We start from the raw sequence: 27,790 nt of genomic DNA on the forward strand, positions 1-27,790 counted from the left end.
GCGTGGTGGCAACGCGCCTATGGTCCCAGCTACTTGGGAGACTGAGGCAGGTGAATCACTTGAACCCGGGGAGGCGGAGGTTGCAGTGAGCCGAGATCGTGCCATTGCACTCTAGCCTGGGTGACAGAGCGAGAGTCCATCTCAAAACAACAATAACAACAACAAAAAACATCCACCAGGCACAGTGGCTCACGCCTGTAATCCCACCACTTTAGGAGGCAAGGCAGGAGGACGGCTTGAAGCCAGGAGTTTGAGACCAGCCTGGGCAAAAAAACAAGACCCTGTCTCTACAAAAAATTTAAAATATTAGCCAGGCATGGTGGTGTGCACCTGTACTCCCAGCTACTCAGGAAGCTGAGGCGTGGGGGAATGGTGGGGGAGTGGATCACTTGAGCCCAGAAGTTTGAGGCTACTATCATGGTGCCACTGCACTCCAGTATGGGTAATGGAGACCCTGTCTCAAAAAGAAAAGCTCCGAAAGATGCAGTGATCCTCATTTAGAGTAAGCCTCTCTCCTCCCACCAGCCTCAGTGACCTCATATGCCTGCTGTCCTGGCCTCAGTCCCTCCTGCTCTAGGGGATCCCAACTCCTCCTGCACCACATCCTCAAACTTGCTCTCCTTCTACCTGCTGAGGGGTCCATGCTCCCACAGCACATAACAAAATCAACAAACACCTCTTGGTTTGATCTTGGAACCTCATAACCCAAATTTTTGGTCTTTTCTTGCTGCGTCTGGCTCCTGGCCCTGAAGCCTGCGTCCATCATCCTGCTGAGTGACCGTGAGCCCCTGTTGGGCTCCTTCATAGCACAGCATAATGCACTTCCCTTCAGAAGCTCAGTGGGTTCTATTAGAATTTTAAATGTTTTTATTTATTTATTTATTTTTCTTTTTAAGGGCTGGGGGGGAGAGAGAGAGGAGAGAGAAAAGAAAGAGGGAAGGGGGCGGAGGGGGGGACAGAGAGAGAGAAGAGAGAGCTAGAATTTTAACTGTTGTTTAAACTTATTTAATCATCCTGCTAGGATGACAGGGCAAGACTGCTTTTCCTCTTGCAGCCGCCACTCAGCACAGGCTTCGAACACAGCTGTCATGAGCTGCAAACTACCACACAAGTGAGGGTGTTGCTTCATGTTTCCTGTTGTTTCAAAGAGGTTATAATTTTATCACCCTAAATAAACCATAAATGCAAACTGCTTAAGAGTGAAATACTGTGCTAAAGTTGGAGAAGGCGCACTCAGTCAGTTTAGCTGATTTAACACAAAAAGCCACAAGTGCTGAGATTGCTCTTAACACGTGAAGTTAAAGATTATCAAGTGGCGGGGGGAGGGTGGGAGGAGAGTGAGGGTTGAAAAATTACCCATTGGGTACAATGTTCATTATCTGGGTGATGGGTACACTAGAAGCCCAATTCCCACCATTACTTAATGTACCCATGTTACAAACCCACACATGTACCTCCTGAATCTTCAAAAACAAAAAATCATCAAGGGGTAACTTCAAAGCTCATCGCTGAAACCCCATTTACGTAGACCATGCAGTTTATGTATACAGTCAGCCCTCCGTATCTGTGGGTTCTGCATCCATGGATTCAACCAAACGTGGATTGAAAATAGTTGGTAAAAAACTGCCTGTACTGAACATGTACACTTTTTTTTTCCTGTTATTATTCTCTAAATCAGGGATCCCCAACCCCCGGGCCACAGACCAAACTGGTCAGTGGCCTGTTTGGAACTGGGTTGCACAGCAGGAAGTGAGCGGCAAGCGAGCATTACCACCTGAGCTCCGCCTCCTGTCACATCAGTAGGGGCATTAGATTCTCATGGGAGAGCCAACCGGATTGTGAGCTGTGCATGCAAGGGATCTAGGTTCACTCCTTATGAGAATCTAACTAATGCCTGATGATGTGAGGTGGAACAGTTTCACTGCAAAGCCATCCTCCCCTGATCCCTCAGTCCATGGAAAAATTGTCTTCCACGAAACTGGTCCCTGGTGCCAGAGGAGTTGGGGATGCTGCCACAAACAATGAAGTATAACAACTATTTGCATAGCATTTACCTTGTATTAGGTATTACAAGTAATCTAGAGATGATTTAAAGTATATGGGAGAACGTGCATAGTTTATATTTCATTTTATACAAGGGACATGAGCATCCTTGGATTTTAGTATCCTCAGTGTGCCCTGGAACCAATCCCCCACAGATACCGAGGAATGACTACATGTATTTCTGATAAGTCATTCATAAATCAATTACATAAAAGATTAAAATACTCAAAATGCATTCCAACCACCCAACTGGCATTGCCTAAAGTGTCTTGTGAATTATTCCCAGAAATAAATAACTTGAGTGGCACCAAAGTGTTCTGCAGATTTTTCAACACAGCTGTTCCTTGTCACGTGAACATATCAGATCTCCTTATGAGCACATCAGACTTCCACATACCCACTGTGGGAAGCCCCTTCACCACACATGCAGCGGCTAGGAGGGTAACTTGGAGCAGGGCTCCTGCCATGGGAGGAGCCCCAGGCCAGGAGAGAACCATGGGTACCATAGTCCTATTTTTCAAAGTGAGGCCAAGGCAGTTTCAACACTGCAGAGGGAAAAGGCCCATAACACCCCATAATGGGACAGTGTGTATCTGTGCTTTTCCTCCACTTAGTTTCACTCATAGAAAATACCAGTACTGTGTTTCGTAAGCATGAAAGGAGGAAGCAGAATGGTGTTGACAGATGAGCAGCGATGCCAGACTTAGCAGCGGGCCAACAGCCTGCACCTGTAATCTGAACGCATAGAGCCCCTCCCTCCTGCAGCAACCACATGTACACACTTTAGGAGCTGACACGTGAAAAGTACAAGAAGAAAAAACCATCAAGAAACAGGCATCAGGCCGGGTATGATGGCTCACGCCCATAATCCCAGCACTTTGGGAGGCCGAGGCGGGCGGATCACCTGAGGTCAGGAGTTCAAGACCAGCCTGGCCAACATGGTGAAACCCCGTCTTTACTAAAAATACAAAAATTAGCCAGGTGTGATGGGGCACGTCTGTAATCCCAGCTAGGTGGGAGACTGAGGTACAAGAATTGCTTGAACCCAGGAAGCGGAGGTTGCAGTGAGCTGAGATTGCGCCACTGCACTCCAGACTGGGTGACAGAGCGAGACTTGTCTCAAAAAAAAAAAAAAAAAAAAAAAAAGAAAAGAAAAGAAAAGGGCATCAGTTAACAAGAACAGGGAGGCAGGCTTTAGGGAGGTGGGCAGGGCAGAGGAAGGCACAGAGCAGAGGAAGAGCCCTGAGGTACAAAGCAAGCTGTGAGAAAGCCAAATGGCCAGGAGGGCCTAGAAGAAAAGCAGGGCCAATGATGGCACCCTCAAGGCAGCTGCTGAAGGCACTGTTGAGAGAAGAACAACAGGCCCCAGCTCCTTCCACTCCCTCAGGACCTAATCCTGGCTCTTCCTCAGCAGGGCCAGAACCTGGCAGATGCATCACAAGGAACTTAACACCATGCTACAGCTGTAGGTGGGCACCTGTCCCTACAAAACAAAACACCCAGACTCATGGGGGCTTAGCAGTTCTCAATTACCTGTTTGTCTTAAACATTAACAAGGATAACTTAGCTCTGACTGTGTCTTAAAGACATAAAAGTAAGATGTCACCATTTGATGTGACCTCAAATATGCTGAGACCCTAATGAGGAGGGCTTCATATGCTGACAGCCCAGGCCACCGATGAAGGCTCTTAAGAGGGGTCAGTGAGGAGCACAAATGCCAGAGTAGAACAGAGACAAAAGTCTAGGACAGGACCAAAGGTAGGAACAAAAGGGAGATGGCAGATGGGCCCACCACAGAGACAGACCCAGGTCAGCTAGTTAACTGGATTCTGCTCTGGGGAGCAGACTTAGGGTAAAAAAGGTACTTGCAGCTCTGATTTGCTAAAATATTTTACCACAAATATAATTTTCACATCAATTAAGCATTTTAAGAATAGAAGTTTTTTTTAAGAGGCTGGGTGTGGTGGCTCACGTCTGTAATCCCAGCACTTTGTGAGGCCAAGGTGGGAAGATTGCTTGAGCCCAGGAGTTCAAGACCAGTCTGGACAACATAAAGAGACTCCATCTCTATTTACATTTTTTTATTTTTTAAAAAGCTTTCTATTTTATTTTTAATAGAGACAAGGTCTCGCCTTGTTGTCCAGGCTGGTCCCAAACTCCTGGACTCAAGTAATCCTCCTGCCTCAGCCTCCCAAAGTATCAGGATTACAGGCATGGCTCCTACTTATATTTAAAAAAGTTTTTAATTAAAAAATAAATAAAATTAAAAATAAGGAATACAACAACCAATTATAAAGTGTAAAACCAAATGTAAAAAAAAGTAAAATAAAAATTAAAAAACAAAACAAAACAAAACAAAATGTAAAAGGGCAGCTTTAAGAGAAGAGTAAATATTTAAACATGCACTGAGAAAAAATTCTATTAGAGAATTAGCCTGTTAATTTTATTGGGTGTGGTTATGAAAACAATTACTTAACAGTCAGTTACACTAATGCATTTATGCCAGAAATGACACAGGTCTGGAATTTGCCTTAAAATACTCCAGTGTCTACTCCTCAAACCCCAAATAAACCAACAAATAAAAAAGTCACTGGGGTAGGGAATAGATTTTTAAGACAGCTGTTGAAGCTGCGTGACCAGTCTCCTCATTAGGTTTATCATCTACTCTTCTCTCTACTGTTATGTATGCTTGGAAACACTATAAAACACAGATTTAAAAATAACAATGGGGCTGGGTGCAGTGGCTCATGCCTGTAATCCCAGCATTTTGCGAGGCTGAGGTGGGCAGACTGATTGAGGTCAGGAGTTTGAGACCAGCCTGGCCAACATGGTGAAACCCCATCTCTACTAAAAATACAAAAATTAGCCGGGCGTGGTGGCACATATCTGTAATCCTGGCTACTCGGGAGGCTGAGGCATGAGAATCACTTGAACCAGGAGGTGGAGGTTGCAGTGGGCTGAGATTACCTCACTGCACTCCAGCCTGAGCGACAGAATGAGACTCCATCTCAAAAAAATAAATAAAATAAATAAAAATAAAAACAACAATGGGAAAGTAGTGCCAAAGGGCAGGAGAGGAAGATGTTGAGTTTGTTCCTTTTCTGCTGTATGAGTTTAGTCCTTGCAGCCCCCCATAAGCTCTCTGAAAATAAGTACGGAATCCGACCTCAGGACATTTCTGATGTTTAAACAGAAGATGAGATAGATGATCTATTTAAATCCTACAGCACTTCTAATTTTATTATCTCTATTTAAACTATTATTATCTCTATTTAAACTATGTGATCTAAAATAAGAGCACAAATAAAGTGAAATAGCTCTAAGGCTATGGATCCTAAACTTTCATGGGTGACAGATGCTTTGAAAATTGGACAGAAGTTATGGATTATCTCCCTTGAAAAACATGCACACGGCCAGGCGCAGTGGCTCACGCCTGTAATCCCAGCACTTTGGGAGGCCAAGGCGGGCGGATCACGAGGCCAGGCGTTCAAGACCAGGCCGACTAACATGGTGAAACCCTGTCGCTACTAAAAATACAAAAATTAGCCGGGCATGGTGGCACAGGCCTCTAATCCCAGCTACTCAGGAGGCTGAGGCAGGAGAATCGCTTGAGCCTCGGAGGCGGAGGTTGCAGTGAGCTGAGATCGCACCACTGCACTCCAGTCTGAGCGACAGAGTGAGACTCCGTCTCAAAAACAAAACAAAACAAAACAAAACAAAAAAACAACAAAAAAAAACATGCACACACCACATACTGGGCCTAATTCAACTTAAAGAGGACCCACCTGGCCGTCTGGGATGGCAAAGGAGTGATGAAGACCCTGCTGGATGACAACTGGGATTGCTGGACGGCACGCCCACTTTTAACCATCCTGTCCCCTCCCCTCTACAAGCAGGGAGGGGCAGAGCATGCATGTGATTCCCACACTGTGCCCCCTGGAGACTCCCAGCAACAGAAACAGGCATAAAGACATAAAGCCACCATGCCCCCACAAAAACCATCTTCAAAAGCTTCCAGCAGCAGCAGCTATGATGGCAACAGGCCCAGTGTCCACAGCACTGTGGCCACACCGCTCACAGAGTGCACCTTTTACCCACGAATCACTGAGGACCAAACCTTCACAAGGACATGCAGTCTCAGCCAGGTGCTCTTCACCTTTCAGACACTAGGCACTGTCATTTAGGAGCTACTGACTCCAAATCCTAACATCACTGAAAACAACTTGGTTGGTTCCAAGAAAAGGTTATGTTTGAGAAAAGGAAGGCAAAAGAATAGGCCTGGGCACATAATAGTAATAGTCCTTGATTCTGAAACCTCAGGGCTCAGTTTTATTCTAGATATAATGTGCAGCTGTAGGGTGTGTGTGTGTGTGTGTGTGTGTGTGTGTGTGTGTGTGTGTGTGTGTGTGTGTGTGTGTGTGTGTGTGTGTGTGTGTGTGTGTGTGTGTGTGTGTGTGTGTGTGTGTAATCTGCCACAATCTGCAACCACAGTCTTCAGTAACATCCATGACATCACATCAAAAGCAGGGGCCAGTTTCACAGAGCACTTCTTCTGGGCAATTTGTTTACAGACTAGGGAAATAAACTACAGATTTCTTACAGAAAACCAGGTCTCACCTTGCCCAGTAAGCAAGGCTGCTCCCAGGTTGCCATGGAAACAGGGAAGGACTGGGCTAGATCTGGGCAATAAGGCTGAGACAAAGTAGCATTCCTGAAAAAATGGGACCTGGTGGCCCAGCAGTCATAGGAATATACCGGCCCCCTACCTTTTTTTTAAATTTTAGAGACAGCGTCTCCCTCTGTTGCCCAGGATGGAGTGCAGTGGCACCATCACAGCACACTGTAACCTCGAACTCCTGGGCTTCAGCAATCCTCCCACCTCAGCCTGTGGAGTAGCTAGAACTGCAGGCATGTGCCACCACACACAGCTAAATTAAAAAAAAAAAAAAATTCATAAGTGTCACTAACACTTAAAGGGAAAGCTTGTTTACAGGAGCCCAGTGGAAGCAGACTTCCTTTTGGTGACAAGCTCCCAAGATTCAAGAGTAGGAAAAAAGCCAAATCCACAGTGAAGATAAGCAATGTTGTCTAGGCACTGCCTCCGAGCTGAGTGCCTTGCTCATGCTACCTCCTTTCATTCTCCCAACCACCTACAGATGAGGCACAGGAGCTTAGAAACGCTGGGACCTACCCTCTTATTACTATACTACACTGCCTTCCCAATTCCTTCAGGAGGCTGGCTGCTTTCCCTGAAAATCAAGGAATGGTTATCAAAACCTATAAATATTTATTGGCTCAAAACAGAATAAAGGAATTCTGTCACAAGGTATAACATGGCCAGGCGTGGTGGATCATACCTGTAATCTCAGCACTTTGGGAGGCCAAGGTGGGTAGATCACTTGAGGCCAGGGGTTCAAGACCAGCCTGGCCAACAAAGTAAAATCCCACCTCTACTAAAAATACAAAAACTAGTCAGGCGTGGTGACGTGTGCCTGTAGTCCCAGCTACTCGGGAGGCTGAGGCATAAGAATCACTTGAACCCAGGAGGCGGCGGTTGCAGCAAGCCGAGATCCCGTCACTGCACTCCAGCCTGGACAACAGCGAGACTGTCTGAAACAAAACAAAACAAACAAAAACAAACAAAAAAAACAAGACATGACTTACATCAGCAATCATGTGGTGAAAAGTTTAGAAAATGCCCTTATATGTAATACAGAGAAGTTAGAAACAAACAGGAAAAAATAATGAACATAATGAGCTAAAAGGCCATTCATACAGAAATTACATGAGGTGACTAAGGCATGTTACAAATGAAAGTATCCTCTCCAGATAGTTAGAATGGAGGAGCTTCCTGAGGTCCTGCTCTTTTCCACACACTTTCTTTCTTTCTTCTTTCTTCAGCAGCTTCATCCTGAAGCAGACCTTGCGGAGATGCTGGAGGGTCACACACATGCTTCTTCACATCCTCGCAGAGTTAAGCGCAGTGTCTACTGCTGGACGCCAATCCAGGGACCATGGCTTCTGCTGGGGCTATGCTGGGTCTGATACAGATACGGTGGTTGGTACGGTGCTCCAGCTGCCTGTCTGCCCACTGACTCCTCAGGACGCACACACTTACCTGGTGACCAGTCAGGAACAGGCCAACACACCAACATGAGGCAGACCCACAGCCCTGCGAGCCTTACCTTATGTACACTTTTGGGGTTTTCCAGCCAAGCACAGTACATCTCCTCCACATAGTTCGAACTAGTCCCACTGAGAAAGGGCTCAGCAGCAACAGGTGCAGAATAGCACCGAATCTGTTGAAATGTCCTAGCTGCTGCTGGTCTGTTTTGTGAAAATGTCTTAACAGTCTGGGAAGCCGTCAATGGCCTCAACTTAGCAGCACAAGTCCTTAAATGAAACATTTTTGTCCTGAAGTTTTTCACAACTGCCTGTACAAAAAACAAAAACAAGAAAGAAAGGTTTTAAAAACAAGTATTTAGGAGACAAGGCTACTAGATCCTAATGCTCTAGAGAAAGGATATTTTTTTTAAAAAAGCTACTAGAAAAACAAAAACAAAACATGTTCAACTCTAATTGTTGAGGAGAAAGACCCTGGCCTATAAATGCATTCACAAGAGTGCTACCTGCTCAGTGCCACCAGTTCATGTGCCTGAGAGCACAACAGAGCTGTGACTGTGTGAAACTGAAACACACTCTTGCACCTACTGACACAGGATGCCTGTGCAAGCCCAAGGAAGGTTAGTGCACAGTTGCAGATATTACCATCTTCACTTAAAAATTTAAATCTAGGCCAGACTCGGTGGCTCACGAGGTCAGGAGATCGAGACCACCCTGGCCAACATCGTGAAACCACATCTCTACTAAAAATACAAAAATTAGCTGGGTGTGGTGGCGCATGCCTGTAGACCCAGCTACGCGGGAGGCTGAGGCAGGAGAATTGCTTGAACCTGGTAGGTGGAGGCTGCACTGAGCCGAGATTGCACCATTGCACTCCAGCCTAGCAACAGAGTGAGACTCTGTCTCCCAAAAAAAAAAAAAAAAAATTAAATCTAGTTTAAGGGCTAAGATGATAAACATATGATGTTCTTTAAATTTATATATTATATATATATAAAACAATTAGAAGAAAGGCAACAAGGATTAATTAATTTAGAATTAGGATTAGGATTAATTGTAGAATAAGAAAAACATTTTCTAATCTGTCCAGAAACTACTGAGTACCTGCTGTACTTACGATATTATGGAAAATACAAAGAAATTAGAAAAATACTTTCCTTATTCTCAATTTACCCTTGAGCAGAGGAAAAATAACATAGAAGAGATTGCAGAGGAAATACTGAGTACTTGAGAGGTGCAGAATATGCCAGCAGACCCTGTGAGAGGATGGGCTCCTTCCAAGTGGGTGTGTCTCAAGACAAAAGGACATGGATGGGAAGGAGGGAAGAGGAGGCACTGCATGTGGAAGGACCCATAGGCGGAAACACAGAGACGGGAAGAGCCAGAATCTCATGGTACTACGAAGGGTAAGGAAAAGCCACAGAGGGTTGTCCAGTGTCCTGCCCGCCACCTTCTGCACTCAGCCCCCTTTCATAAGCCATGGGGAGCCAGGTCTGGGCAAGGGAGACATGGGTGGGCTCTGCAAAGATTGAAAAGAGCACATGGAGCAGGTGTTCAATAATGCCTGCCTACCCTGGGCCCTCCATGGTGAGCAACTCTACACATCTGACTCATGCATAAACCCAGAGGCTCCCAATAAGGCAGGCGCCAGCTCTTTCACTTTACAGATAGCTTCAGTTTCCATTCCCTTACATTTCATCCAAGGTCATAGGCTACTAACAGCAGAGTCAGGATCCAAGAGGAAAGTTCACAAGGACGCTGCCTGTGGAAAAAAAGGTGCTTGCTGGCCTACATGGTTGCTCATGAATTTGTCTCAAAGCAGGTACTCTGGTTGTAAAGTTGGAACTACACCCCATGTCCACACCTACCCGAAGAAAATCCAAGCTCTGAAACATAGTGTGAATTACCCAGAAATAACTGTTACATAAAAATATCTTCTATATTATTTATCAGAACCTTCCTCCTGGCCCAAATATGCTCAGAATACACTTAAGGGACACCAAGACAGAGGGCTTAGAGTGTCCTGCTTCACCTCTGGCCTGCTCCACTGAGAAGAGATAGGTCAGCAAAAGTAAACAGCAGAACATATTCTTTAAAGACAAACTGAACAACAAACAAAAACTTGCTCCTTACAAATTAAAGGTAAACAAGCAATATATTCTGGATATAATTAGGGAATGCAATCTTTACCCCTGGGTTTTTACTTTAGAAATCAAAAGTTTTAAGTTAATTCAGTAGTGCTTCCTACCTCCAACTACACTCCAAGTTTTTCCACGGATATATTTAAGGAAGACAAACAGCCCTAACATTGACAGCAAAAATACTACTGTTGTTTCATTTTATGCTATTTTTTTTTCATTTCTCAGGCTCAAAGGAAAATGTTCATTTTTTTTCCTTTAATGTCATTATCTAGGCAATATTAAACACCCAATTGCCTCTGAGTTGGGTTTTCTCCCAGAAAACAATAGCATCACCTCATTAACTATCAGTATTCAGTTGCTGCAATAGCCCAATTAACAGGCACTGAACTGACGATCGTAAAACACCAATTTCATCTGTTCTTCCCAAAGTGGCCCCTTCAACATGATCCTTTTTAAGTAAATCATGACATTTTGCTATCTGCAGTCACTGAATCTGACACATAGTTAAGTGCTGCCCAGCAGAGCTGCCAGGACAGCTGGAGACTTTTTTTTTTGATACGGAGTCTTGCTCTATAGTCCAGGCTGGAGTGCAGTGGTGTGATCTCCGCTTAGTGCAACCTCCCATCCCGGGTTCAAGCACTTCCCCTGCCTCAGCCTCCCGAGTAGCCGGGACTACAGGTGCGTGCCACCATGCCTGGCTAATTTTTGTATTTTTAGTAGAGACAGGGTTTCACTATGTTGGCCAGGCTGGTCTCAAACTCCTGACCTCGTGATCTGCCCGCTTTGGCCTCCCAAAGTGCTGGTATTACAGGCGTGAGCCACCGCACCCAGCTGAGATTTTTAAACTTCCCTTAAGATGACTCATGGGAAGAGGTGCCCTTCAGCAGATGGCTCAACATCCTCAGCTCCACCCAGGAACGGCCAGGACAGCTGTTTGCTGTCCACACTTTGACAGACCCACAGAGCCAACACTAACGCACATTTCTAATTCTGGTAAATACCCATTCTTCACCTTTCTCTCTTACATAAAACGGCATAAGAAGATATTAAAAGCCAAGCACGGTGGCTCATGCCTATAATCCTGCACTTTGGAGTGCCAAGGCTTAAGGATTGTTTGAGGCCAGGAGTTTGAGACCAGCCCGGGCAACATAGTGAAACCACATCTCCACAAAAAATTTAAAAGCTATCAGGGTGTGGTGGCACATGTCTGTAGTTCCAGCTACCACAGAGGCTGAGATGGAGGCCTGAGCCCAGGAGGTCAAGGCTTCAGTGAGCTACGATCGTGCCACTCCATTCCAGCCTGGGTGACAGAGTGAGACCCTATCTCTAAAAACAAACAAACAAACAAAATATATTAAATACAAAAAGAAGGAAAACTGCCAGCCAGTCAACATTAGGTCTTGAAATTCAACTTAGAATTCTGTAACTGATATTAAGTCAACTTTAAGAATAGTACGTTATTTGGCAGAGACATTCAATTGTTTAAACAATTTTTGTGAAAGCTCCTCTGAGTTGTCCAAAATATCCAAGTGTTTTGATTTTTGGTTTAAAACAGGGATGTCCAATATTTTGGCTTCCCTGGGCCACACTGGAAGAATTGTCTTGGGCCACACATAAAATACACTAACACTAACGACAGCTGATGACCTTTAAAAAAAAAAAATCACAAAAACATCTCACAATGTTTTAACAAAGTTTACAAACTTGTGTTGGGCCACATTCAAAGCTGTCCTGGGCCACATGTGGCCCACAGGCTGGGAGTTGGACAAGCTTGGTTTAAAAGAATATTTCTATTTAAATGGGTGCCAACTCCATTCAGCAGGGAAAAGAACAGTCTTTTCAACTGAAGGTGCTGGGACAACTAGAGTTCCACGTCTAAAGAGGAATGAAGTTGCATAGTCATATACAAACAAAATTCAAAATGGATCAAAGACCTGAATGTAAGAGACAAAACTATAAGATACTTAGAAGTTTTATAACTTCCATGAAGTAAATCTTTGTGACCCTGATTCAAGCAATGTATTCTTAGTTATGACACCACAAGTATAAACAACAAAATAAAAACCACAAATTGGATTTCATTAAAATAAAAAATCTGGCCAGGACCGGTAGCTCACGCCTGTAATCTCAGTGCTTTAGTAGGCCAAGGCAGGCGGATCATTTGAGGTCAGGAGTTCAAGACCAGCCTAGCCAACATGGCGAAACGCCGTTTCTACTAAAAATACAAAAATTAGCTGGGCGTGGTCATGCACGCCTGTAGTCCCAGCTGCTTGGGAGGCTGAGGCAGGAGAATCCCTTGAACCCAGGAGGCAGAGGTTGCAGTGAGCTGAGATCGCACCACCGCACTCCAGCCTGAGTGACAGAACGAGACTCTGTCTCAAAACAAAACATAACAAAAAAATTTTTGTGCTTCAAAGAACTTATTAAGAAAGTAATGATATAGATGGGAGAAAATATTTGCAATTATCTGATAAGGAACTTATATACAGAATATATAAAGAACTCTCATAATGCAACAGTAAAAAGACAACCCAATCAAAAAATAGGCAAAGGATTTGAATAGATATTTGTCCAAAGAAGATATACTAACAGCCAATAAACACATAAAGTCACCATATAACACAGCAATTACACTCCTAGATATATAATCAAGAGAAATGAAAACGTTATGTCCACAAAAAAAATTGTACACAAATGCTCATAGCAGCATTATTGGTAAAACCAAACAGTAGAAACAACTCAAATGTCCATCACTGACGAATGGATAAGCAAAACATGTTATATCTGTAGAATATAAAAGCATTCTGCAATGAAACTAAGGAAGTGCTGGTGCATGCTCCAACCTGGAGGAACCTTGAAAACATTTTGCTCAGTAAAAAGCAGCAGACGCAAAAGACATATTATGAGTCTATTCCTCTGCTCTCACACAACAACCAACACATAAGATTTCTGTGACTAAATGTGTGGGGAATTCTCCCTACCAATAAGCAATTCAATTCTGCTGCTACCTACCTGGAGACAGCATCAGATACCACAGGTCAAGGGCTCAATCCCACAAGGCTGCCCCCTACTTCCAATGTCAATCGCAAGCCCCCAGTTGTTTTACTTGTACTTCTGGCCAACCAGCTAGAAACTGGAGATCCCATGACCCCCTCCTTTGGTTCAATAAATTTCAGGAAACACTTACTTACATCTACTGTTTTTTTCAAAGAATATAACATAGGATGTGGATTAAGAGTTGCACAGGTCAAGGTGTAGGATGGGGTAAGGAGGCTTCCATACCCTCCCCAGGCATGCCACCCTCCAGGAATCTCCACATGTTCAGCTATCCAGAAGCTCTCTGTACCCCATCCTCTTGGGCCTTTTATGGAAACTTCATTGGATATGCATGACTGAAGCATAGATAACCATGTAGATAGGTGAGCAGACAAAAAGGGTATGATCTAATACTAACAGACCGAGTGGGGAAACCCAGCCAGGCCTGTTTGTTCAGATTCTTCTTGGCCTCTCTGTACAGGATTCCTTCCTGTGGGTGTGAGGCAGGACTCCTGAAGTGGGTGTCTTGTGACCTACAATCAGACAAGGTAGGTCAGAGAATTTCTTTATGGCCAGCTCCAAGACAGAACAGTGAAGAAATATTAGAGCGTATTTTTAGTTTCTATGGCCTCCCTTGGGGAGAAAAAGCAGCAGGTGAAAGGAGTGCCACAGGCCTGCTTCTGGGGCCTAAAGCACCTCAACATTGTAACGAAAGACTGTCTTTCACCTTTATCACTCTGAAGCTGTTTGGAAGCTACTTCAGGAACCAAGGAGAAATACTTTAACGAAATACATGCTTATTTTAGTTACTTAGGAAATAACAAGAACTATGGGAGTTATAACCAGGAATCATGGACAAAAACCCATATACGATAATAATATCACATTCCAGAATAGGCAAATCTATACAGAGAGAAAGTAGATTAGTGGTTGCCTGGGGCTGGGGCAGAGGAATGAGGGAAGGATGAGGAGTAACTCAATGGATATAGGGCTTTCTTTTTGGGAGGAGAGGATGAAAATGCTCTAAAACTAGACTGTGCTGATAGTGTCACAACCCTCTAATATACTGAAAAACATTCACCTGTGTTACAATTTAAATGAGTGAATTGTATGGTATGTGAATTATGTCTCAATAAAGTTATTTTTTTAATGTGTAAGAAAAAATGTAACTGAACTTATCACTGTACACAAAAATGATACAAGTTGTAATCCATTAATTTCAAGATGCAAGAATAAACACACACATTTGGGAAAAATAAGTTGTAAAAAGAAAAAAAGTAAAAACCAAAGGAAAATTAGTTTTTAGATGTTAAATGCCCTGCCCTTAGGAAACGATATACTTAAATAGGGTTCTGTCTGAAATATGAAGCCTTTGAGGTCTATGCCTCGAATTTCTCCAGTTAGGTAGGAGGTACCCTATCCCAGGGCACAAAGAATGAGGGAAATAAACCAACTACTGACGCCTATCAATATGACACTGGCTAGGTAGGGGGGTAATTAAAAAGGCAAGACCTAGCAAAAACAGTCTGCTGTTTCTCAGCAAATGAGTCTTTGAGGGAAAAAAACCACACATCATTACATGATCCTTAAACCCTATGAGTGTTAGCTGGCAACCATTTTAAAGGACAACTCATCCACTTTCTTTTTTTCAGTTTCGGACTCAATTCTTCTGATGAATCATGAACACAACATTTGCTACAGACCTATGGCTGTTGTCTCATGCCTGCAATTATTTTTGTTTTAGTAGTAATACAAAGAACTCATGTACAGAGTACAGATATCAATTCTCCCTTATTGGCTGAGAATCTCAAAGAATTTATTATCTTTCACTAGTGACACCTCATGACACATAAGCTGAGGGAAGTAGTGAGGATTACTTTTAAACTGTAAAGTTTTTTTTCATTGCTAGATGGAAACAATTGTTGAGCCTGCAGGTACAGAGACCGTGTGACACCAAGTCACTGTGTGAGCTTTCCTGGGCCAACAGAGACCACATGACACCAAGTCACTGTGTGAGCTTTCCTGGGCCATAAAATGGAGACAGTAATTACTCCTAACCCCTCATAATGTCTTTTTGTAATTGTAACACAAATATGAAAGCACTTTAAAAACTTGAAGGTATATCTATGACTAAAGAAATGGCTGGGTATGGTGGTTCATGCCTGTAATCCCAGCACTTTGGGAGGTCGAGGTGGGTGGATCACCTGAGATCAGGAGTTTGAGACCAGCCTGGCCAATGTGGTGAAACCCCGCCTCTACTAAAAGTACAAAAAAATTAGCTGCGCGTTGTGGTGGGCGCCTGTAGTCCCAGCTACTTGGGAGGCTGAGGCAGGAGAATTGCTTGAACCTGGGAGGTGGTTACTGTGAGTCGAGATCGCGCCACTGCACTCCAGCCTGGATGACAGAGCGAGACTCCAGAGCTCCGAACGGAGTCTCGCTCTGTTGTCCAGGCTGGAGTGCAGTGGCGCAATCTCGGCTCACATATACATATATATACGTATATATATATGTGTACATATACATAAACATGTGTATATATACACATATATATGTATATGTACACATATATATATATGTAGCCTAGGAAAAAAAGGCAAACTAGTGATATAAAAAGTTCAAATTTCCAAGATATTTAAACCTAAACATTAGCTAATTTGGAGTGGCGGCCAACTGGTAACTTCCAAAACATTAGTAGGCTGTCTCCATCATTTAGCACAGAAGCCTATTTAGCTCACCAATCATGGGTGGTCACCACTGGTAGGGACTGACACCTCCCTGATCAGATCCCTGAGTACGCTTCAGTATATAGGTCTGAAGACTGTTCTGCCCTTTCCCTGAGACGTGGCCCCACAGCATCAGAGGTGCCCATGACTGATGTGGTATAAACAGGTTGACTGGGGAGGGTGTAGATAAATAGGCACTTTTAAAAGGTATTGATATAGTGTAAATTATTAAATCTTTATGGAAAGCAGGACAATTTTTCAATATCTCATTAAGGCATATACAAAACGTGTTTCCTGCTAAATATAGCTAAAAACATGAGGCATTACATTTAAGACAAAACAAGACTGAAAGGTGGAGAGAAGGAAGCAGACTGGCTAGGAACCAGAGGACCCAAAGAAAGAGCATTGAGGTTTTTTTTTGTTTTTTTTTTTCTGTCAGGGTCTTGCTCTGTTGCCCAGGCTGGAGTGCAGTGGCGTGATCTCGGCTCACTGCAGCCTGGACCTCCCGGGCTCAAGTCATTCTCCCACCTCAGTCCCCCAAGTAGCTGAGACTACTACAGGCGCACATCACCATGCCTGGCTAATTTTTGTATTTTTTATAGAGACAGTTTTGCCATGTTGGCCAGGGTGGCCTCGAACTCCTGACCTCAAGTGATCTGCCTGTCTCGGACTCCCAAAGTGCTAGGATTACAGGTATGAGCCACCACACCCGGCCGAGCACTGAGTTCTTGATTTTCTTTATGCTTCATGTGTTTCAGACCTAGGTACTCGAGAAGCCTACAACCCAGAAATGCCAACAGGTGTAGACAAAGAAAACTACAAACAGAAACCTGTTCTCTTTAGCCAAAGGACCAGGAAAAGAGCAGCAAGATGGAAAACTTTTAAAGTTTTAAACAACAATTGCTCTACTGCGGCCAAACTCCACAGGAAACATCCTCACTCCACTCAGCTGATGTCAGAATAGAGACCAGGGACTTTCATCTCCACCTGGGGAATAATGAGCCCTCCCAACTCACTCCCTGATAAGTTAGTGGAGACCAGATAGGGAGTCTGGATTTCAATCCCATCCAGCAGTAATGAAGCAGCACCCCTCCCTTCCCAGGCAGGGTGATATCACCAAGGCCTAATGGGGAACTCTTACAGTCATACAGCAATAACAAGGAATCCCTCCCCCCAGACACCCCACCAGCAACAATGAGGAAGCAGCCCCTCCCTGCCCCAGCAGAGGAAGCCTGCATTGCTTAGAGAGTTAAACAAGATCAAGAGTCCATAACATAACACCGAGAATGTCCAGGTTGCAAGTCAAAGATCACTCTTTACATCAAGGGCCAGGATAATCTTGGCCAGGCATGGTGGCTCATGCCTGTAATCCCAGCACTTTCGGAGGCTGAGGTGGGTGTTATCATTTGAGGTTAGGAATTTAAGACCAGCCTGGCCAACATGGTGAAGCCCTATCTTTACAAAAATACAAAAATTAGCCTGGCATGGTGGCACATGCCTGTAATCCCAGCTACTTGGGAGGCTGAGGTAGGAGAATCGCTTGAACCCGGGAGGTTGCAGTGGGCCGAGATTGCGCCACTGCACTCCAGCCTGGGCGACAGAGCGAGACTTCATCTCAAAAAAAAAAACCAAAAGAACCGGGATAATTTCAAACAAAAAAAGACAATCTATAGACACCAATACCAAGATGACATAGACTTACAATCATCTGACAAAGATTCTAAAAGAGGCATCCTCAAAATGCTTCCACGAGCAACTATGAACATGCTTGAAACAAATGAAAAATAAAGTTTCAGCAAAGAGAAGATGTAGAGAACAAAACAGACATTTCAGAACTGAAAAATGCACTAAGCAAAAGAAAAAAACTTAAGCATAGGTTAAATGGCAGAATTAAAAACAGAGGAAATCAGTGAACTTGAAGACAGAACAAGGCCTCAGGGAAATAACAAAAGATCTAATATTGATGTCATTGGAGTCCCTGATGAAGGCAGAAGGAGGGGCTGGAAAAGCATTCAAAGAAATAATGGCTACAAATCTCCCAAATCTGGCAAAAGGCATAAAGAACCCCATGAAGAATAAACCCAAATAAATGCACACCAAGACACATCATAAACAAATTCAGAAAACTCAATTCAAAAAACAAAAAAAACACAAAACCTTGAAGGCAGCCAGAGAGAAATGGTGCATTATACAGAAGAAAAAAAAAAAAGGCCTGTAATCCCAGCACTTTGGGAGGCTGAGGTGAAAGGATAGCTTGCCTAGGGGTTTGAGACCAGCCTTAGCAACAGAGCAAGACCCTATATCTACAAAAAATAAAAATTTTAAAAACACAGCTAGGCTAGGTGCAGTGGCTCATGCCCGTAATCCCAGCACTTTGGGAGGCCGAGACGGGCGGATCACGAGGCCAGGAGATCGAAACCATCCTGGCTAACACGGTGAAACCCTGTCTCTACTAAAAATATAAAAAATTAGCTGGGCATGGTGGTGGGCGCCTGTAGTCCCAGCTACTCGGGAGACTGAGCAGGAGAATGGCGTGAACCCGGGAGGCGGAGCTTGCAGTGAGCCAAGATCGCACCACTGCACTCCAGCCTGGGTGACAGAGTGAGACTCCGTCTCACAAAAAAAAAAAAAAAAAAAAAAAAAAAATTAGCCAGGTGTGGTGGCGGGTGCCTATAGTCTCAGTTACTCAGGAGGCTGAGGTGAGAGAATAACATGAATCTGGGAGGCAGAGGTTGCAGTGAGCCGAGATCACAACACTGCATTCCAGCCTGGGCGACAAAGTGAGACTGTCTCAAAAAACAAAAAACAAAAACAAGCCAGGCACAGTGGCTCACGCCTGTAATCCCAGCACTTTGGGAGGCCGAGGCAAGTGGATCACAAGGTCAGGAGATCGAGACCATCCTGGCTAACATGGTGAAACCCTGTCTCTACTAAAAATACAAAAAAATTAGCCAGGTGTTGGCGGCACGCGCCTGTAGTCCCAGCTACTCAGGAGGCTGAGGCAGGAGAATCGCTTGAACCCGAGAGGCGGAGATTGCAGTGAGCCGAGATCGCGCCACTGCACTCCAGCCTGGGCGACAGAGTGACACTCTGTCCCCCCACCCCCCCAAAAAAAAAGAAAAGAAAAGAAAAGAAAAAAAAACAGCCAGGCATGGTGGTACGTGCCTGCAGTCCCAGCTACTCAAGAGGCTGAAGTGGCAAGATTGCTTGAGCCTGGAAGGTAGAGGCTGCAGTGAGCTGTGATAATGCCACTCTACTCCAGCCTGGGTGACAGAGTGAGACCCTGTCTCAAAAATAATAAATAAATATAATAAAGAAAGGTGGCCAGGCGTGGTGGCTCACGCCTGTAATCCTAGCACTTTGGGAGGCCGAGGTGAGTGGATCATGAGATCAGGAGTTCGAGACCAGCCTGGCCAACATGGTGAAACCCCATCTCTACTAAAAATAAAAAAAATTAGCAGGGTGTGGTGGTGCCCGCCTGTAGTCCCACCTACTCGGGGGTCTGAGGCAGGAGAATCGCTTGAACCCAGGACGCAGAGGTTGCAGTGAGCCGAGATCATGCCCATTGCACTCCAGACTGGGCAACAGAGTAAGACTCCGTCTCAAGAAAAAAAAAAGAAAGGCAAAAGAACTAGATTAGCTAAAACAATTTTGAAAAAGAAGTGAGAGAAATCAATCTATCTGATTTTGAGATTTCTTATGAGCTACAATAATAAAAACTCTTGGTATTAGTGATGGGATCGACACAAAGATCAATGGAACGCAACAGAGAATCAGAAACAGTCACACAAGTACAGCCAAGTGATTTTTGACGAAAGTGCAAAAGCAATTCAATGGAAGAAAAACAGTCTTCTCAAACAAATGGTGCTAGTTAGATATTCATAAGCAAAAAAACCCCACAAAAACCAAAAAACACTCAAACTTTAAACCACATACAGAAATTAACTCCAAATGGATATACCGAATGTAAATGACAAGTTAATGGGTGCAGCACACCAACATGGCACATGTATACATATGTAACAAACCTGCATGTTGTGCACATGTACCCTAGAACTTAAAGCATAATAATAAAAAAAAACATTAAAACTTTTAGAGTATCTATTTGATCTTTTTAGGACTCAAAAAAAGCTGGCCACAAGACTAAATTTACATCAATTACATTAAAATTAAAAACTGTTCATCAAAAAGTACCATAAAGTGAAAACATAAAAAAAAAAAAGAAAAAAGAAATTAAGTCCAAATGAATCATAGATTTAAATGTAAAATTTAAAAATTTTATAAAAGTGGCCGGGCGCAGTGGCTCACGCCTGTAATCCTGGCACTTCGGGAAGCCAAGGTGGGAGGATTGCTTGACCCCAGGAGTTTGAGACCAGTCTGGGCAACATGGCAAAACCCGTCCCTAAAAAAAATACAAAAATTAGGCTAGTCACGGTGGCTCACGCCTGTAATCCCAGCACTTTGGGAGGCCGAGGCGGGTGGATCACGAGGTCAGGAGATAGGGACCATCCTGGCTAACACAGTGAAACCCCATCTCTACTAAAAAATACAAAAAAAAAAAAAAAATTTGCCGGGCATGGTGGCAGGTGCCTGTAGTCCCAGCTACTTGGGAGGCTGAGGCGGGAGAATGGCGTGAACCCGGGAGGCGGAGGTTGCAGCGAGCCGAGATCGTGCCACTGCACTCCAGCACTCCAGCCTGGGCGACAGAGCGAGACTCTGTCTCAAAAAAAACAAAAAACAAAAAATACAAAAATTAGCCAGGCATGGTGCAGACACCGGTAGTCTTAGCTACTCAGGAGGCTGAGGTGTGAGAATCACCTGAGCCCAGGAGGTTGAGGCTGCGGTGAGCTGTGATCATGCCACTGCACTCCAGCCTGGGGTGACAGAGTAAGACCGTGTCTCCAAAAAAAAAAAAAAAATTTAGAAAAATACATATGATAAAGTCTTCAGGAATTTGGGCTAGGCAAAGAGTTCTTCGACTTGACACCAAAAGCAATCTAATAAAAGATAAAATTGGTAAACCAGACCTCATCAAAATTATAAACTTTTGCTTTGCAAAAGACCCTGTTAAGAAGATGAAAAGGGGCTGAGCGCAGCGGCTCACGCCTGTAATCCCAGCACTTTGGGAGGCTGAGGGGATGTTGATCACAAGGTCAGGAGATCCAGACCATCCTGGCTAACACAGTAAAAGCCCGTCTCTACTAAAAATACAAAAGAATTAGCCGGGCGTGGTAGCACGCGGCTGTAGTCCCAGCTACTTGGGAGGCTGAGAAAGGAGAATCGCTTGAACCGGGGAGGCGGAGGTTGCAGTGAGCCGAGATTGTGCCACTGCACTCCAGCCTGGGCAACAGAGCAAGGCTCTGTCTCAAACAAACAAACAAACAAAAAGATGAAAAGGGCTGGGAGCAGTGGCTCACGCCTGTAATCCCAGCACTCTGGGAGGCTGAGGTGGTCGGATCGCGAGGTCAGGAGTTCGAGACCAGCCTGACCAACACGGTGAAACCCCATCTCTACTAAAAATACAAAAATTAGCCAGGTGTGGTGGCAAGCGCCTGTAATCCCAGCTACTCAGGAGGCTGAGGTGGGAGAATCACTTGAACCTGGGAGGCAGAGGTTGTAGAGATTACGCCACTGCACTCCAGCCTGGGGGACAGAACGAGACTCCAACTCAAAAACAAAAAACCAAAAAAAAAAAAAAAAAAAAGCCAAGATGAAAAAAAGACACGCTGCTGACTAGGAGAAAATATCTGCAAACTACATATCCAACAAAGCAGTGGTATCTAGAATACATTAGGAATTCTCAAAACTCAACAGTTAACAAAAACCGAACAATCTAATTACGAAATGAACAAAAGATATGAACAGACATTTCACCCAAGAGTATACAGGGGCCAGGCATGGTGGCTCATGCCTGAAATCCTAGCACTTTGGGAGGCCAAGACAGGAGGATCACTTGATCCCAGGAGTTCAAGACCAGCCTGGGCAACATAGCAAGATCCCATCTCTTCCAAAAAAGAGAGAATAGACAGATGGCAAATAAGCACATGAAAAGATGTTCAACATCATTAGCCATCAGAAAAATGCAAATTACAACCACAAAGAGACATTACTACACATTTATTGGAATGGCTATAATAAAAAAAGTAACATCACCAAATGCTGGCAAGTATGTGGAGAAACAAGACCATACAGTGCCGGTGGGAATGTAAAATAGTACAGTCACTCTGGAAAACAGTTTGGCTATTTGTTTAATAACTAAGCACGCACTACGACTTAGTGATTGTATTCCTGGGCATTTATCTTGGAGAAATGTCAATTTATGTTCAAATAAAAATCTGTACATGAAGGTTTGTAGCAGCTTTATTTGTAATAGCCAAAGAATGGAAACAGCAAAGATATCTTTTAATGGATGAATAAATCAACTGTGGTACATCCATAGCCCAATAGCCCAACTTCAATAAAAAGGAATGAAGTACCTTTTTTTTTTTTTTTTTTGAGACAGGGTCTCACTCTGTCACTCATGCTGGAGTGCAGTGGCGTGATCTCGGCTCACTGCAGCCACCACAGCCCAGGCTCAAGCGATCCTCTCACCTCAGCTTCCTGAGTAGCTGGGATTACAGGAATGCACCACTGCACCTGGCTAATTTTTTTTTTTTTTTTTTTTTTTGTAGAGACGAGGTCTCACTATGTTCCTCAGACTGGTCTCGAACTCCTGGGGCTCAAGCGATCTGCCTGCCTGAGCCTCCCAAGGTTGCTAGGATTACAGGCGTGAGCCACTGCGCCTGGCCAAGGAACGAACTACCGATACACGCAACAACCTGGATGATTCTTCAGGGAATTAAGCTGACTGGAAAAAACCAATCCCAAAAGGCTCTATGAATCCCTTTATTTGGCATTCTTGACATGCCAAAATTAGGGAAATGAAGAACAGATTAGTGGTTGCCAGGAGTTGAAGGACTGGGAATGGGAGGAATGTGGGTGTGGCTATAAAAAAGCAATGGAAGGGATCCTTGTGATGATGGGAATATTCTGTTATCTTGAATTTTATTAATGTCAATATCTGGCTGTGATATTTACTATAGTTTTGCACAATGTTAGAGAAGTGGGAAAGGAACACAGGATCTCTCTGTACTATTTATTATGACTGCATAGAATAAATTTTTATGTACAATTTCTTAAAATTTTACTGTTCTCAAAATGAATTTCTCAATAATTTGTACAATGATCTCTAAAAATCTAAAAAGTAGATGATACTGTAGCTTTTTCTTTCCTTTTTTTTTTGAGATGGAGTCTTGCTCTGCCGCTCAGGCTGTAGTGCCGTGGTGCCATCTCGGCTCGATGCAACCTCTGCCTCCTGGGTTCAAGTGATTCTCCTGCCTCAGCCTCCTGCTGAGGCTGGAGGAGTTCAGCCTGTAGCTGAGACTACAGGCCCACGCCACCATGCCCTGCTAACTTTTGTATTTTTAGTAGAGACAGGGTTTCACCATGTTGGCCAGGCTGGTCTCAAACTCCCAACCTCAGGGGATCCACCCACCTCGGCCTCCCAAAGTGCTAGGATTACAGGCGTGAGCCACCGCGCCCGGCCTTTTTTTTTTTTTGAGACAGGATCTCACTGTGTCACCCAGGCTGGAGTGTAGTGGGGCAACAATGGCTCACTGCAGCTTGGACCTCCCCGGCTCATGCCATCCTCCCGCCTCAGCCTCCTGAGTAGTTGCGACTACAGGTACATGTGGTATACGCCACCATACCCGGATAATTTTATTTTTCGTAGACGCCGGGTATCACTTTGGTTGCTCAGGCTGGTCTCCTTGAACTCCTGAGCTCAAGGGATCTTCCTTCCACACTCCCAAAGTGCGGGGATTACAAACGTGAGCCACCACGACTGGCCGAAATTGTGCACGTCAAATGGGTGAATTGTATGGTATGTGAACTTTATCTCAATAAAGATGTTATTTAAACGGAAAAAGTAACTGAAATGTGAAAAGTGCGCTTAAAAAAAATAACGAGGGGCCGGGCGCAGTGGCTCACGCCTGTAATCCCAGCACTTTGGGAGGCCAAGGCGGGCGGATCACCTGAGGTCAGGAGTTCGAGAACAGCCTGGCCAAGGTGGTGAAAACCCGTCTCTACTAAAAATACAAAAATTAGCCGGGCGTGGTGGCGCGTGCCTGCAATATCAGCTACTTGGGAGGCTGAGGCAGGAGAATCACTTGAACCCAGGAAGGCAGAGGTTGCAGTGAGCCGAGATTGCGCCACAGCACTCCAGCCTGGGCGACAGAGTGAGACTCCATCTCAAACAAGACAACAACAAAAAATGCGCACACAGTGATCTTTATTCAACTTTCCAAGATCCAGTCCTCAGCTAATTTACAAAACTACAATAGTGTTACATACTTTCCTAGGTCTACACGGCAAACTACAGTTTGACTGTTGCAACTAGTGCTGCCTTACAAAAAAAGGCTTTATCCCATGCTACCCATCCTAAACCCAGCTGTTCAGAGCAGTGTACCTGGAAATCAGCCTCAAAGTACGGACTGCAAGACAAGGCACAAGGAAACCCTAACACGAAGTCCTACGTTCGGGGCAAAGGGATGGGGATGGCAGGTGGGACGCACCCGGGTCAGGTTGAGGGCGCGGCAAGTTTTCTATTAAATCTCGGTAGATTACAACTCATATCCAATGTCTGATACATTTTCGAGGGAAAATGGTGCTTGAAAGATGTTTCTACGGGAAATAAGCTTCATCTCGGTCAATCTGTTCGACCCAACTTCGGGCAGCAGGTGTGGGGGCGGCGCCAAGGTCTGCGCGGTAATCCAAACAGGCAGTCCCACCCAGGGCCACCTCAAGGCTAAATGCTCCGACGCAACTGAAGCAGGCCACACTGTCTTTCGGACAAAGCGACGCGGTCCTCACAGGCGGGAAGGAGAGTGCGTCCCGGTCGGGAAGGACGCCGTCGGAGAGCGGCCTACCCACGTGACGCCCCCGGCGACCTTGGGGGTCACCCTTGCGGACGCACCGCCCTCTCCCTCACATCCGCCGCCGCGCCCGCCCCCCGCTCGCCCACCGCCAATGGCGCGTCGCTCCGCGCCCCGCGCGACCTCGGAGCGCGCCCGTACCCGCCAATCTCCGCCCGCCGGGCGGGCCCCGCAGCGCCATTGGCTGCCACGGCCATCCATCAGGTCCCGTCCCTCCTACCACCCTCCGGGAGCCCCACTCCATCCAGCTCCACTCCCCTGTCACCGCGGCGTCCGCAGCACCAAGGGCGCAGCGGCCTTCCCCTTTACCGCGATCTCCAACCCCGGGCCGCCAAGCGCCGCGACACCCGGCACTGGGACGGGCGCGGCGACAGCGCACGGTTACCTGTCTCCGGCTCAGCTCCACCCGAATGAGGCGCCGACACCCCACTCCGGGGCTCCAAACTCTCGGGCCCCGCCCCGGCGTATGGCGTCAACACGTAGCCCTCCCCTGGAGAAGAATGCCCTCCCCTCTCACAGAGGACCGATTCGTGACGTCACAGAGCCGCGCCGGGCGTCACAGCGCCGACTGCGCAGTTGCAGAAGCCAGGGCCCGCTGGAGCCAAGCTGTTTGCTCCGCTAGAGAGATGAGAGTGAGTCTATGGACTTCCAGCGGCTTCTACTATCATAAGTAATTTCTAAAAGTAAGATATCTCTCGCGCCTGGTAGGAACCTATCAAGAGATAGTTGGGTTGATGTGAAACTTAGCGCACAAAAATAAACAATTTGAATAACAGAATCTCCGTTTTTGAGATTGTCCTGAGTCAGGCTTTGTGACAAGCGCTTCACCGGCGCTATTGTGTAACAACCTGTGAGACAGGTGTTCCTATCCCCGGTCTACAGATGACAGTTGGCAGTGCTGGGATCTTGCCCGGGATCTTGCCTAGGTTGTCTTGACTTTAGAGCCACCTATCAAAAATAAAACTCGGCTAAGTAACCTATCACAACCTGTTGATTGTAAGATGCTCCCTATTTTAAAGTATTAAAATTTGGGGAAAGGCCGGGCGCGGTGGCTCACGCCTGTAATCCCAGCACTTTGGGAGGCCGAAGCAGGCGGATCACTTGAGGTCAGGAGTTCGAGACCAGCTTGACCAACATGGGGAAACTCCGTCTCTACTAAAAATACAAAAATTAGCTGGGCGTGGTGGCGCAGTAGCTGGTACTCCCAGCTACTCGGGAGGCTGAAGCAGAAGAGTCGCTAGAACCCGGGAGGCGGAGGTTGCGGTGTGCCAAGATCGTGCCACTGCACTCCAACCTGGGCAACAAGAGTGAAAATCCGTCTCAAAAAACAAACAAAAAAAGGGGGCGTATAAGTGCTTATTATAGAACAAAGTTAGGCTAATGTATGTGACAAGGATCTAGAGACTGGAAGAAGGTGAAGAGACCAAGGAACAAACTTCTGTATTCGTTTTTCCTTTTTTTTTTTTTTTTTTTAAATAAATTACGGTAAAAATGTATGTACTAAAAATTTGCAGCTGGGTGCAGTGGCTCACACTTGTAATCCCAGCACTTGGGGAGGTGGAGGCGGGAGGATCACTTGAGCTTAGGAGTTCCAGATCAGCCTGGGGAACAGAGCAAGATCTCATTTCTACTAAAAATCAAGAGTAGTGGCACTCACCTGTAGTCTCAGCTAATTGGGAGGCTGAGGCAGGAGGATCTCTTGAGCCTGAGAGATTGAGGCTGCAGTGAGCTATGATTGTACCACTGCACTCCAGCCTGGGCCAGAGAGCAAGATACTGTCTTTTTTTTTTTTTTTTAATGCCATTTTAACCATTTTTAGGTGTATAACTCAGTGGCATTAATTACATTCACAATATTATGCAACCATCACCACTCAATTTCCAAAACTTTTTCATCACCTGAAACAGCAACTCTGTAACCATTAAGCAATAACTTCCTATTTCCCCCTCTCCTCTTGTCCTTCTCTCCTTTGGTAACCTCTATTATACGGTCTCTATACATTTGATTGCGCAATTACTTTATGTGGGTGAAATCATACTGTATATGTCCTTTTGTGTCTACCTTATTTCATTGAGCATGAGGTTGTCAAGGTTTATCCGTGTTGTTGCATGGGCCAGAACTTCATTTCTTTTTTTTTTTTTTTGAGACAGGATCTCCCTCAGTTTCAAGCTGGAGGGCAATGGTGCCATCTCAGGTCACTGCAATCTCTGCTACCCAGGTTCAAGTGATTCTGATGCCTCAGCCTCCCAAGTAGCTGGGATTACAGGCACGCTCCACCATGCCTAGCTAATATTTTTTTCTTTTTCTTTCTTTCTTTTTTTATTTTTGAGATGGTGTTTCGTTCTTATTGCCCAGGTTGGAGTGCCGTGGTGCCATCTTGGCTCACTGCAACCTCTGCCTCGTAGATTCAAGCAATTCTCCTGCCTCAGCCTCCCAAGTAGCTGGGATTATAGGCGCCTGCCACCATGCCCAGCTTATTTTTTGTATTTTTAGTAGCGATGGGGTTTCACCATGTTGGCCAGGCTGGTCTTGAACTCTTGACCTCAAGTGATCCACCCACCTCGACCTCCCAAAGTGTTGGGATTACAGGCGTGAGCCCCCATGCCTGGCCAGAACTTCATTTCTTTTTATGGCTGAATAATATTCCATTGTATGTATATACCACATTTTGTTTATTCATTCATCTATTGATGGACACTTGGTTATTTCTGCTTTTTTGCTGTTTTGAATAATGTTGCAATGAACATTGGCT

The 27,790-nt window shown here is 45.1% G+C and overlaps 1 protein-coding gene across 5 annotated transcripts in view; it reads right to left on the minus strand.

The window, feature by feature from the left end:
- Nucleotides 1–27,790, minus strand: part of OGDH (oxoglutarate dehydrogenase) — a 481,583-nt gene that overhangs the window by 75,933 nt on the left and 377,860 nt on the right. For 3 of the 5 annotated variants that reach the window (XM_054494718.2, XM_054494722.2, XM_054494719.2), the window contains exons 1-2: nt 25,424–25,517; nt 8,229–8,477 (exon numbers count right to left, since the gene is read on the minus strand). In XM_054494718.2, coding sequence (XP_054350693.1) covers nt 8,229–8,450 — 222 coding nt within the window. In that variant the 5' untranslated portion in view covers nt 8,451–8,477; nt 25,424–25,517. Of the gene's footprint in view, nt 1–8,228; nt 8,478–25,423; nt 25,545–27,790 lie in introns of those variants that run through there. The other 2 variants (XM_054494721.2, XM_063667354.1) reach the window with 2 other exon arrangements.

This window comes from Pongo pygmaeus, chromosome 6 (genome assembly GCF_028885625.2).
Source record: "Pongo pygmaeus isolate AG05252 chromosome 6, NHGRI_mPonPyg2-v2.0_pri, whole genome shotgun sequence".
NCBI classification, from domain to species: Eukaryota; Metazoa; Chordata; class Mammalia; order Primates; family Hominidae; genus Pongo; species Pongo pygmaeus.